Below are 14942 nucleotides of genomic sequence, written 5' to 3' on the forward strand. Positions count from 1 at the left end.
TTCGATGGCGGTATCAATAGTGTTTTAAGCAGTGTTGCTCAATGAGAACGATTGGCATTCAAAACCAATAAGGACAAACAGTATTGGAAAGTTAATTGAATATTGGTAGCCTTAATACAAGGAGAAAAATATTGTGGTAAAATTGCCGCAATGTATGGTAATGACATTTCTGTTTAAAAAAAAATTTAACATAATCCTTTCTCATTAATTGGGTTTGATTCAGATAATTAAATTCCATTGGCAAATAATTAAATTCCATTCGTTAATGGCTTCCCAATACTCTTTAAAATTTTATCAGAATACTTGAGGGGATGATTTGTTTTTACAAGTTATAAAACCGCATATTTCAAAAGCTTATACAATTACAAGATTAAGTTTTGGTAAGGATATTTAATTTTGTTAAAAACAGCTCTTAAAACCACAAATGGTAAAAAAAATTTTGAAACCTATTCGCGTTTTGGTGTCACAATTGTACAAATTTATTTGTCTTAAGTTTGCATCATTCTGACGCCGAAATGCGTATAGGTTTTAATTGAAATTTTATCTATTGGGGTTTTAAATGTAGTTTTTAATGAAATTCAATAATTTAAGTTATTAAAAAATAATTAATCTGTAAAATCTGCAAGAGGTCCTTCCTAGAAATATAGTGCTTTAGAGGAATCTGCATAAAGATGATAAATTTAAATCATTGGAACCAATGAAGTTTTCCTTATCAGTAATACTTTTAAACAATCTATCTTTTACATTAAAAAAAATCTTTTGCAGCGAAAAAGGCTCCATATAATTACCCAGAATGAGACGAATTAAAGACAATAATTGGAAACCAATCGGCCGGAGTCAAGTTTCATCTCGGAAAATTCATGACCTAATATGTCTTTGTTAATTAAAAAAAAAAGGCGTTAGAGCTCTATCAGGATGTTCTATCCAATCTACTATATTCACCAGACAACGTGTTTTCAAATTTCTAACTAATCCTATCCTTACGAATTTAGCTTTTAGGAAAATTTCGACGAGATGAAAACTTGTCCATAAAAGTTTTTCACCTGAAAATTTGAGGAGAACAAATTTTTCAGGTCGAATAGAAGCTGAATGGAAATTTACTTCTATTATTTTATAAATATACACTGAAATTGGAAATTGTTACTTTTCCATTTTATTTCAAAACTCAATTTAAGAAACGAACTTTTCGCGAAATTTTAAACAGCATTATCCAATATTTATACAGCATTACAAATGCCATTATCGCGTTTTTTTTTAAAAGTTAGATTACATTCTGATTGCTTAAATAATTTGCAGGGTCTTTTATTAAATTTTATTTATAGTATTTTTTACGTAGTTGGTTAATTTTATTGCTTTTTTTTTGTAGAGATGCAATATTTACCAGTACAGTAAACTGCCTGACAAGTTTCCTGGCTGGGTTTGTCATCTTCTCCGTTTTAGGTTATATGGCCCACATGTTAAAGAAAGACATTGAAACAGTCGCTACGGATGGTATAGATTTCAGTTTATTTCTCTAAATAACAATAAAAACAATCGTTTAAAAATGTTTTTAATTGTTGTCGGTACATCCTATCAACTAGAAAACTATATCATATAGTTTCTTCATTTAAAAAAATAGATCTAGATTTATTTGGTTGACATCAGCATAAATTTAATGAAAGTTATTCTCCATCTATCCTAAAAAAATAAACAAACCTTATAAACTAATGCAAAGAGCTCGTCGCTTTCTTCTTCTATCTACAATCCAAAAAAAACCCTACCAGAAGTCTTGAGGTCTTCATCTAACGTGACTATTTCTTTTTTCGTAGTTCCGCGTTTTTTGCATAGTTGCTCTGAATTCAATTTGAAAAGAAAATTGTTCTTCATATTTTAAAATATCAGATGAAGATATGAAAAAAAAGTAGTTTTAGAAATTATAACATATAGATTTGCAATTATTTGGTCTTTGAGATATGAATTTACCCAATTTAGTTTACAACATGAAACACGGTCGGGAATAAGATGAATAAAGCTATTTTTTTACCTATAAAACATTTGTTTATCCCTAATTTAGCAATAATATCCGCAATATTTATATCATTAATCATTCTTAGTTTCTTAGTATTATTCTCATCGCAATCACTACCCATACTAAGAATTATAAATATTGAATTAAATATAGATATAAAGAAACAGAAAATTACTTTTAAAATTAATCATCAACACAACAGGAATAAGTTTATAATTAATGACGAGAAGTATTTTATGTCATTTTTTCTTCCTATTCGATTCAAATTTCATTAATTCTGCTAATATACATTGCAGTAAAGTGTTTTTAAAAAAGTGTTGAATTCAAATTTATGACGAAATTAATTACCTATTAATTTTATAGGACCTGGCCTAGTGTTTGTTGTGTACCCAGAAGCTGTGGCCACTATGAAAGGTTCTGTCTTTTGGAGTATTCTTTTCTTCTTAATGCTCATCACCTTGGGATTAGATAGCACGGTACGCATCAGTATATATATATTTCAAAACTATAAAAAGAATATTAATTGTAGAAAGAGTTAATGCCTGGAGGGTCTTTTTAATTTATTAAGACTTTTCAAGATGGTATTTATCCTAATATTTGAACTTTTTTGGGAGCTTTTAAAATATTACATAAGCATACGGGCGTTGGGGTTTACATATATTTGTTCTGACAGGGTTCGAATTTTTTTTAAATCATAACCTTATTCTGTTAAAAATATGCTAAAAATGTAATTTTATTTGAAAAAAATTAACTTAAAAATTCAACTATTTTTTTATTCTACTTAATTTCAAATGTTTAAAAAATAAATAAACTGAAAAGCAAAATTGGTGGAGGTCTACGTTTTTTGGTGATTTTATGCTTCCTCCCCGATAATGAAAAAGCATCTAATTATTATTATTTCTTGGTCATCATGTTCAGATAATAATACAGTAAAATTTGGGGTAAACGTGAAAATATTTTAAAAAACAATTACTAATACTTATTATGTTCTATATGCAACGTAGTTTTCATTTTAAAATTATTAAAAAGTTAAACCAATAAAAATAGCATAATATATATTTTGCATAATACGCTGTGGTAGTACATTCATTTCAAAAACACATCCTGAAGTTGAAGCTTCTTATCGTAATTTAAACGTGCGGTAAATTTGATGTGGCCACTTTAAAAGATGGCAGAAAAAGTCAGATTGTCATTTCGATAAAAATTAAATTAAAGCAAGTGCTGAGTTTTTTAGTTGGCTTTATCGACCGGCTAAATAAAATAGTGAAAGCTTTTTAAGAAATCTGAAAGCAAAAGATATATATTTTAAAAAATCTTCATAATGCGTCCTTTTTTATATTATAATTAAAATGTTTTTTCAAAAAGAAGAAGAAAAAAAAACTAATTTCAAAAAACAATAATATGTATTAATTATTATGTATGAAGAGCAAATAGTCGAAATTAAATTAGTACTCTAATAATGAGTAGTATCAGTGTTAGTTTATTAAAAATGTAGTTGTTAGTTTATTAAATATTCTTCCTTAAATATATTACATAAAACATGCATAAAAATAACTATTGATAATTTTATCTACTTTAAGAAATTCAATGCATTTTAAATCAATGCATTTGAAAAACTAACTTGTTTGTTTTTTGTTTGTTGAAAACTTGTTTGTTTTTTGAAAACATTCATTGGAATATGATAAATTATTTTTTTATGTTTTATTTATTGATTACACTAGGGAACAAATTTTTTTTATTTTCTGCTACATGAGATTTCTTAACAGATCTTAGATAATTCATACCGCTGATGACAGATGATGACAATCGCTGATGACATCGGTTTCTCTCTCCGAGCTACCGTGTTTTTTCGAAGAAATTTGTTTTGTGTATTCTCTGCCGACCAAGTATAAAAACTTTATATGTAACAAGGGGTTGCGTAATCGTTGCGACAAGTTTCTAAGAGAGTTAGGGAACATCATCGAAATAAAACTGCATAGGAACCAATGCCCAGAAATGTACTCATAATCCGCTTTGGCGTTTTTCTATTAAGAACTGTTTCTTATAGTACTATACTTAACGGGTCATAATAGGAAGGCATCCCTAGCCGCGCACATGCATGGGTTTTTATGCAATTTTAATCCTGATGATGTGCCCTATTATTCCCCAAGAAATTCGTCGCAACATTTACCTGACCTTCTGACATATATAACGTTTCTAACATGCGCATTTTGACAAAAAATGGACTAAAAATGTCATTTTTAAAATCTGTGGTTTAAGGAGCAAAACTAATTTCAGATTTGAAATCCTCGCACCCGTATGAGGTAATATCAAGTATTAGCATAAATGCAGCGAGTATATAGTAAAGTATTACGCAACATATCACGCATATAATTTAGAGTGATTACTGTAGCCCATTAAATCCTGAAATTATTTAGCGAAACTGAGCTAACGGAATACTGAATAAAGATTGATTTTAAAAAATTGGGGGTTTTCAATAGAAAAATGGTGCTAATCATAATACTTTTTATTATTTTCCGTAGTTTTAAAATATTATATAGTTGTGAAAGTGGAACAAATGTGTAGACATTCTTAAAAAGGGAATTCAATTGTGCTAAATTATTCGTTTTGATAACAATATGATCTATTTTAAAACATTACCTAGTTTTAAGAAATGGAAGAAAAAGGTTGACATTCTTAGAAAGTAACTTGAAACAAGCAATAATGGTTCTGAAGCAGCAAAATTGTTTGCATTATTAGCAAACGATTTCTGTGTTTTAAATACATTACACATATTATATTATAAAATACATATTAATAATATGAAATACAAATGAAATATATTGCATCTCATAGTTAAGAAAGAGTGAAAAGATGACTAGACATTCATACACTGAGAAAAAAAGTATGGTCAAAATTTCAAGAATATGATTCAATTTATCGCTATTCATTCGGTTAAATAATTCACTTCTTAGTTTTGTATTTCTTACTAAATGTGTGGAAATGAGAACTATAATTTTGAAAATGAAAATGTCTGGTAGAACGTTACCATAACCATAGTATATATATATATATATATATATATATATATATATATATATATATATATATATATATATATATATATATATATATATATATATATATATATATATATATATATATATATATATATTTAATTATATTTTTTTTTCTTTCTGAAACATAAAAACTATTTATATTATTGAAACATGATAAACTATAAAATGCATATAACATAATTGGTAAAAAGAAAAATAGTAGACATTCTTTAGGAATTGAGTTAATTTATTCGAAAAATTCTGAAGCATGGAAATTGTTTGTACCTATTTAAAAATAGAAAGCATCAGAAAAATAATTTTTTATAAAATACATATTAGCTAGGAAAGATATAGAAAAACTAGACATTTTCTAAATCGAGTTTATTTCAAAAAAAAAAAATTCTCTACATCATAATTTATTTTCTATTCTTAGCAATATGATCAATTTTGTAGTAATACAGAAATTAATATCAAAAACGTCTGAAAAATAATATCGCAGAAAACATTATCATTCTCATAACAAATTTTGATAAAAAGTGCATTCATCTACACTAATTCCAGTATCTTTATATAAATATTTTTATAATAATTTTCGAAAACACCGGTTCTTTCTGCATGACGAAATTCTTCTTCTGAAATAACTTTTCACGGTTATTTCAATGTCTTGTGAAATTTTTTCAGTAGTCTTCCGTATCATACAGAAATCAGAATTTGATCAAGTCTACATGTGCAGTAACATAAAATATAGAAGCACGTATCACATTCCCGACATTCTAACAGAAACTCCTATGTACATTGTTTTTGTTTAAAGAAATAAACTACTTTTATATCTTTTCGTGCTTATCTTAATGGAATGAGTCTGTGTCTATGAAATAAACTCCTTTTTTTAAAAAAAGTTTTATTCAACATCATACATTAATTAGTTAAGAGCATTAAGTTTCTTTATAGCATATTGTACAGAAATTCAGTGGTTTTATGTTAGTATCACGCTTTTTATTAAGTTGGGGAAATTATGAGGTTCGAGTTCAAAATGTCAATTCCATTTAACAAGCTTTTTTCCCTCTTAACTTTAATAAAGCAAAGTTTGTTTTTAAAAAGTTTTATTTAAATATTTTAAGGATATTGCAATGATATATTTAAATTCTTTCAGAGGAAAAAAACTTTTCAATTTTTATATTTGTACAAGACTATGGAATAAAAATTATGCGAATTGAATTAAAGTTCTGGGATTTAAAACCATGTAGTTAAACTGGTTAAATTCTTAGTCTATTACTTAAAAACAGTATTTAATTAACGTTGATCAATTAGTAGTTAGGTTTTAAATTTCTGCGTTAAACCATATAAGAGACTCTTGGAATAATAAAGACTAATTAAATCACAAAATTTAGCAGAAGTTTTACACAAATACAAGTAGTTTACATTTTTTTAACGGCGAAACAAATTTTGATAAAATTACCGTACTCTAGGGTAAAAGATAATTCTGCTTAAAAAAACTAAAATATACGATCAATTATATCTAAATTATAGTTCCCATACCACAAATTTAGTTAAAAATACAAACTGAAAAATTAATCTAAACGAATAAATGGTTTCCATGCTATGCTCTGAAGTATCATGATAAAATTATCAAATTTTACTACATTTTCTAAATTTTATCACACATTATAAAACCATATTTTATTGCTAATTTTACCAAAATTATTACTGAAACGATTCGGTAAAAATTAACGAGCCGTTTGGTGTTCCCATAAATGCAGAAACAAGATAAGTTTTACCATGTTCTGGTATTTTTGATCATACTTTTTTTTCTCTGAGAGGCAATTTTTTTTAAATTGCTGTATGGTCTGCATGGTATTGTCTTCATGGTTTGTATTGTATGCATGGTATTGCCGGTGAATTGTATTGCTTATTTTGTAAGCAACTTATTTTAAAATCATCGAAGTTCAAATTCAAAATAAATTTCTTTAATTATTATATGCTGCTCATATTGCATACTTTAAAATAAAGTTTTATTCTGAAAATGCATAAACATTTACTTTTTTCTGGTAGTACAACTTCATTATATTATAGTAATTTTTTTTTCATTTTTTTTGAAAATAGAAACTTTTTATGTATGAAAAATCACATTTCCTATTTCTTTTTTCGATTAAAATACTATCACGAAATTTCTAAAATTCTTCTCGATTTAATTATTTTTAAGTTGGAACAAAACTTATAGAACGTACCTTGTAAGAAATATAACATTATCTGCAGTTAATTATATTCTAACATATTAAAATAAAATCTTCATAATTCAAAGAATGCATATTTATAATAGACTAATTGTATAATTCTGATTATTAAATTAGCTGCATAATGCGTAAAAAATAATGGATGCAATTGAAACGCAACTTCAATTATGTACTCTCTTAAAATGAAAGAGTTATTTCCCCTACTCAAAAAAGAGTTAAATTTTTTTAACTCAACTTGAGTGAAATACATTCTTATTTGAGCGAAATTCTTGCTTTGCGTTTACTCAAACTTGAGTGGTATTTATTAAGCAATATTTGAGTGCTTTTAGCTCAAACTTGAGTGATTTATTTATTATTTAATTGTGTGCGATCTATAAGCTGGAATTTCATTCGTTTTATTTTAAAAAGCAAACGATAATAAATCTAAAAAATTTTTTTATGTTCTGTGATCTAAATAGATTATGTCTTCGTTTTTATTTTAAATTTAATTTTTTTTTCTGGAGAATATGTCATTTAATATTTTGAATTAAGAAGAATTAAAACAATTTTAGTTCACAACGGTATTTCTGAAGAAGACGCTGTTTTACTTTTTAATAAGTAGATATACCTTGTTGCTTTTATTTTGAAAATAATTTTATTTTGAATGTGTTATATACACATTCCATTTAAATTAGCTGTTTTTCAGCGTTTTTTAACAAAATACTATTCATTTAAATTATTTGTCAAAAAAATTTATTAAAATTTAAAGTGTTAATTGTGGATGATTATGGAATATTAAAAAAACTGATTCCATGCTAGAATCTTTGTCAAAGCATGTGGGAATATATTATATCTGATAAGAGTTTTAGAATTTTTTCAGATTTCATATTAAAGTTTTAACATTTTATTTTAATATAATAAATTTATATCCCTGTTTTAGTTTTTTGATGTATAATTTTGGTACAAAACATTTCTGGATAATTAATTTCATATCATTCTATACTTCTTTTATAAAAGATATTTACGAAATTATTGTTAATACAGTCTAAAATTGCTGTTATTTAAATTGCTTTCTATTAATAAAGTTGACTGTCTTTAATTTATGAAAGTTCACCTTTCCAATATCCATTCATTTAAATCAGAATCTTCTGATGTTCAATGCATTTTATTATAAATATATCATTCAAAGAAAAAGTGTAAAATATTATATTTAAAAAAATAATGCAGTATTTTGAATTTTTCTGTTTTTATCCTGTTTTTAGCTTTTATTTAATTGGAATTCAGAATTAATACTATCTTCGTATTTCATAAAGTATTTATCACATTATACAAACTATTTTTCCTTTGTTGCTAGCATAAAAGTTCTTACCGCTTTTCTTCAAGTTCAATTTTCGAGGCAAAATTGAAAATGCAGAATTAATATTTAATTAAAAGTACAATGCTAATTAAAGTCTTTGAAAATGCAAATAAATTAAAATTTTTCAACAGTTATAGATTAATAGTAAAAAAATAGGAGCAGAATTAAAAATAATATTTATTATAAGATATAGTTCAATTTGAATTTATATACCTACATCCCAGATGAAAATAAACTGTAGTTTTTCTACAGAAATGAAGTAATTTCGTAGTTTTTCTAGAGTTAGCTGCAAATTTTCTGCAGTGCAATCTTAACTGTAAAAACACTGCAGTTATTTTGCAGCTAATGCGAAGTAATTTCTCAGTAATTTATTTCGAAAAAACTTTTAGCTATTGTCTACAAAATTACTGTAGTTTGAAATTACTGGTCACTTCAAAATCATAAATTAAGAAAAAACTAAAACTTTAAATCCGTGGTCATTCTGCAGTAAATTTGAAGTAATTATGCAGTCATTGTTTCAGAAGCATACTTTCTGATGAATCTGCAGAAGAACTGCAGCTACTTTGCATTGTTGCAAAATTGAAAGAGTTTGATGCCTTCAATCTTGTTTTCCTGGCTGGTATATTAAATTTTTATAATGTTTTTTCTTTTTGAATATATATTAATTTCTTACAATTAGGTAAAAATTCTAAACATATATATTGATAACGGAAATAACGTACACTATCTATATTCACAATAGTTAAAATTCATAAAATACATACTTGATTTATTTGATGTAATTATTTATAATTCAGAAGCGATACAATTTAATTAGTTTAAAATATACCTAAAATTAGGTATTTAAATATTTCTGTATTTTAATAATTTTATTAAAAATGTCGTTTTTTTTAATTTTCATTATTTATTTCTTTTTGACTTAAGGAAACTATGTTTGAGCAAAGTTTATGGTAAAAACAATATTAAAGTAAAGTCAAGTAGTTAATGTTAATTAGTTATTTCTTTTATTCGAATTCACACTAAGCTAGGATTATTGCAGAACAAAAATTATACTTATTTTTTTCTAATCGAAACAAGTATATAGTTTGGATTTTAAACAAATTTGTATCAAAAGAGTTTGCAAAATCGAGTTTGAAAAAGGGTAGTTAATATAGATTTTTTAGCTTCAAACGTCTTCTTCAAAAATTAATTAATTTCACTTAGTTTCAGAAATTTGTCTGAAAAAAATTTAGGCAATTTAAAACAATATACCTTTTTTATTGCTTGAAAATAAAGCTTTATAAATTAAACGAATAAATTTGTTCGAAAAAAAAAATAACTCATAGTATTTTCAATTGAACCTAAATGAGCATAATATTTATAAAACTGCTTACTTTAAAAATTCGTTTAGAGCTCCTTACTTTTAAAAATTAAACTTAAAAGAAAAATGACGAAACTTAAGAGGTTTTTTTTATGAAAAATTCCTAATCACTGAAGATTTGAGTTTTTTTTCTTTCCCTTAAGTGATGATGCATTTAATTGTTGTTTTACCGTATACAATCAAAGCAATTGGATAACCATAAAATGCTGCTATTCAAACTGTTAACTCTGAAAAAATTTTTTAACTGTGTTTTCACCTTATTTGATTTAACAAATTAAAACTTTATCCTCGCCAACAAGACCCAACTTATGAAAGTAATTAGTTCCTTGTAGCCGTCTTGACACAGGACTGTAGCTGAGAGGGTTAATCGGTCAATCTCACGACAGACGGGAAGCGAGTTCGAATCCCCAGGATACACAGAGTCGATATGCTCACAGCGAAAACTTTCACAAGTACGATACTATCTAATTCGGTATTCATGTTCGACATTTGTTAAGATAAAAAGAAAATTCCTATATAAGGCCTTCATTCAAAAGGAATTTTTTTAAACAAAAACTATAGTATTTTCTATCGCTTTCGATAGATGGCACCACTAAATACAAACATTTTGTATATTAACAATAAAAATTTTGACTGCAATTTACAAACTGAAATACTGAAAATCGCTCAAATACGAGTTAAAATCACACAAGTTTGAGTGAAAACGATCCACTCAGGTAATACTGAAAGTCACTCAAACTCGAGTGAAAATAACTCAAGTTTGAGGGAATTTATTTTCACTCAAATTGAGCTATTTCCATATAACTCTATCACTTGAGTGATTTTAACTCAAGATGAGAAGGCCGGTTTTTTCTAGATGAAAGAGTTAAATAGCACTCAAGTTGAGTTATTTTCACTCGTTCTTTTTAAGAGAGTAGAACACATTTAAGAACAATTGAAACGCATCTGGTTTGGGATAAATAATTTAATTTATTTTAATAAAATTTAATTACAATATTTACTTTATAAAATTTCTTGAGTTTTAAAGGCAAAAAATTTATAATGATAATAATATTCAACGAAAACTTGCCTAATCATTAATGTATGCATGATATAAAAAGAGTATATGCATAGATGTTAATTTTGTGCTTTAAAAATGATTAAAAATATTAATTAGAAAATTTCCTCACCAGATTATTTAAAAGTTTCATACAGAATTGCATGTTTTAAACTTTATAATTTAGTTTATAAAATAAATTTTTATTTATACTTTTGGAACTGGGTTATTCGACTTAATCTTCCACTTTTCCAAAAGAATTTGAAACATTTCTCCGAATATAAACACGTTGGAAAAAGAAAAGCGGTGAGGATATTTGATTATGATCAACGAATGCAACTTTGAGCTGTTATTACTTTATGTTTATTTCTCTGTCATAAGGTAAAATTGAAAATTTAATTATTTATTTTCTCCTTGCAAAATATTTTTATATATATCGCATAATTGGATTAGTGGATTTGTGTCCAGTGATAAACTTCACTGATGAAGAATAGTAGGAAATCTATTGATTTTTTTAACATATTTTCTGTTAATTTTATAAGCAATATGCTTAACTTAGTTTCAAAGCTTTGCGAAACATGAATTTATTTCTGTAAAATAATTTTTGATTCAAGATGGTTTTTAAAAAGATTTTATTTTGTTTAAAAAATAATTTCAATTCAATTGGGTGAGAAAAAACATAATTCCTTGCTGTTTAAATTACACTGGAAAGCAATTTTTTTATATTTTTCTTTCTTTTTTTCTACTGCATGAGATTTTTAAAACGGGTCTAGAATATTTTCACGTCACTGACTTCAAATCAGAGAACGGTTTTTCTCTCCAAACTAATTTTTTTTTTAAAAGGAACATTTTTAGTTTATTTTGTCGAAAAGTACAAATTCAAACACGTTGTATATAACACGTTGACGTATAAACACGTTGTTCGCAAAAATGCTGCGACAAACTTCTGGGCGAGTTAGGACACACCCCATTCCCGGAAATGTCGTTGTATGTGGCTAGGGGCGCTTTCCTATTATGAATTGTTTCTCCGAGTGTTTCTGGACAGTTCATAATGGGGATGCACCCCTAGCCGAGTGCAACGACATGTCAGAGCATGAATTCCGATATAATTTTAATCCTGATGATGCGCTTTAATTCCCCTAGCAACATTCATTATATATAACGTCTTTAAACTTGTACACTTTAACAAAAAATGTAGATTAAAAATGTCATTTAGAAAAAAACTAAGAAGTTTTAGGAGCAAGACTAATTTCAGATTTGAAGTCCCTATATCGAAATTAGGCAAGATTAAGTATTTGTATAAATGCAACAAAAAATTTGCTCCCCAGTGTTATTTAATAAAAAAAATGTTGTTCTAATGAAAAAAGAATTTCAAGTCACATCAATGATGGAAAGTTATTCTTATATAAAATGGACAAATAAATCTTAATGATCGACAAATTGATAGTATTTTTAATGTCATGAGGGAAAAGAACGAAGTTTCTTGAGCAAATTATTTGAGAAAAAAAAATCGGATTTTTGGAATCGTTTTCTAGGTTTCAAATTTAAATTTTCCTTTTGCATGCTATCGATGATAGACCTCGCACAGATATACTGAATTTGTGTGTAACCATAAGTAGAATTCTTCTTTTATTCTTTTATGGTAAAAAGTACTAGCACCCTGCATGCAGCATCCGCGAAATTTATTAACATAAAATTCATTTTTATCGAAACATTTCATACCATAATTTTTACAGCAATATTTATTTTATTACGGTGATTCAATGATTTTATAGTGAATATTATTATATAGGAAATTTATGGTATATCATATTTTTTTGCCTTAAAATTTTAGGGCAGAAATTGATTTAATGGTAAAAGGTACCCGGCACTCAGGTTTCTAGTACTTTTTACAGTAATTTGATTAAAAAAATTTCAGTGTATACTTTTAAATTTTTGCCTTTTATAAAATTTATCATATCTATAGTTAAGCATTCCGCTAACTTATCATTATGCATTTCATTATAATTTACTTATTCACGCATTTTTCTTAACTTTAAATTAGTTTTTTTTTATTATTATTATTATAGTACCATATTATAATAACATAATCTCTTTTTCGTTTAAAACATATATAATTTACATCGTATTTCTTAAACTTGCGAAATTTTCCTTATTCTGTAATTTAATTATTTTTAGAATATAAATTTAGAGGGAAAGATAATAATTTTCTGATCGAAATAATTTTTATAAAATGCTCTTAAATAAATATTTTAATTATCCATTAATTGCTTTGAATCGAAAAAATATCTGATGAGAATAAAGGATTTTTGGATGGAAAATATTTTGCATTTAGAAGAATTCGGAATAATTTTAAAAAAATCTTGAATTGAATCTAACGTCTTCATCCACCGTATTTTTTGAAACAATTTAACTGATCAATATTAGCTAATTTTAATAAATTGTAGTGCAACATAAGCCAAATTCATTTTGCCCAAATAATTTTTATTACTAATTAAATGTCTCTACTAATACATAATGTAGAATGAAAGACACCTTGTTTGTTTTAATTATTATATAAAAAAATTCGCTCTGATCAAACCAAAGAAACGAGTTTAAGAAGAGAGAAGTTTCATTTTAACATTTTTTTTCCTGTTTACTTTGTAAAAAGTTGAAAGCCGGGTCGGTACTGGGTTTTTACTTGTTCTCATTTTTCCAAGGCAATCAACTGATTTTTGCAGTAAGGAATTGACTTTACTGCTTCACTAGTTCAAGAAAAAGTAATGACTGCCTCTTAAAAATAGTTAACTGTAAAATTACAAATCTAAAATTCTTATTCCCTTACAACGATTGCATTATTAAGAAACTTTTATAATAAAAAACAAAGTTAGGGTTATTTAAGCATTCATTTTTATTTTGTTTTTGTATTTAGATAAAAAATCTATCAGTGACTTGAATTAAAAGAGCTTGCAAAGATGTTGCAACCATAATTAAGTAATAAATTGAATGATATATTTGTCCAAATTAACCATAATATTGGTACTTTGAACAATAAGCTCGTGCTAAGTTGCTTCAATATTAATAAGATATCAAATTGACCAAAATTTTGGTGGTGCAATATAATAGTAATGAGATGTTTTGCAACAGTATAAACAGTAACCAAGTTCCAGAAGAATTATTTTGCTTTAAAATATGGTTAAAGTTTGCACCATGTTATGGTTACAGCAAATTTAGGCGAGTTTATGGTGTGACGCGTTACAAGCGCTTTAGCAAAGAACAAATATACTTTTAAAAAAAAGCATTCACTTGTTTCTCAAACTAATATTTTAAATAGCCATACACCAAACCAATAAGTATTTGGATACAAAATCACAACATCAGTCGTGACATTATGGTCTGGGGCTGTTGACATATGTGTTGAAGGCTCTTCCAACAAACGAAAATGAATAAATTTTGTTTTCTCATGCCTTTCTTGAAGAAGACATGTGAATTTTCTCATTGAATTTTCGACTGATATTGCTCTTTTTTAATTCTGCAATCAGACTCCTTTCAGAGGTTTCTGATCGGGTTCTGATCTGGTTGAGGCATTTTAGTTTGTTAACGCCAATACCTCCAAACCAGTCTATGAAAAAACTCCTGGTTGGTAAGCAGTTATAGTAATTTCCAAGGGGTCGTGACTCGATTTCTACAGCCAGAAACCTCCGGGTAGTAATTGGTGACTGGTGCACGTTAAATCTGTCTGGTCACAAGGTCCTCTATGTTCCCATAACAACTCAATGACACTGGGGGTACTGAATTTGAGATTGATCAATCTCTGGTTCAGGTCAAAATTACGATCTGTGATTGAATGAAGGGATGTATGATTGGATCCGACCTATAAACGGGCTGTGTAGTATGTGTGGCTGAAGTAGTATCCTTGGCCATAGATGGCGCCATTGAAGTCATCCAAACGAG

At 26.8% G+C, this 14942-nt stretch overlaps 1 protein-coding gene across 1 annotated transcript in view; it reads left to right on the top strand.

Annotated features, from left to right (window-relative positions):
* LOC107443894 (sodium-dependent serotonin transporter) overlaps nt 1-14942 on the top strand; it is a 76507-nt gene that overhangs the window by 55240 nt on the left and 6325 nt on the right. Inside the window, exons 7-8 of the mRNA XM_087168961.1 lie at nt 1367-1491; nt 2372-2484. Of these exons, the coding sequence (XP_087025087.1) occupies nt 1367-1491; nt 2372-2484 (238 nt within the window). The remainder of the gene's footprint in view (nt 1-1366; nt 1492-2371; nt 2485-14942) is intronic.

The sequence above is a fragment of the Parasteatoda tepidariorum genome, chromosome 8, assembly GCF_982258835.1.
Source record: "Parasteatoda tepidariorum strain Cologne lab strain chromosome 8, Ptep-v5.0, whole genome shotgun sequence".
In the NCBI taxonomy this organism is placed as follows: Eukaryota; Metazoa; Arthropoda; class Arachnida; order Araneae; family Theridiidae; genus Parasteatoda; species Parasteatoda tepidariorum.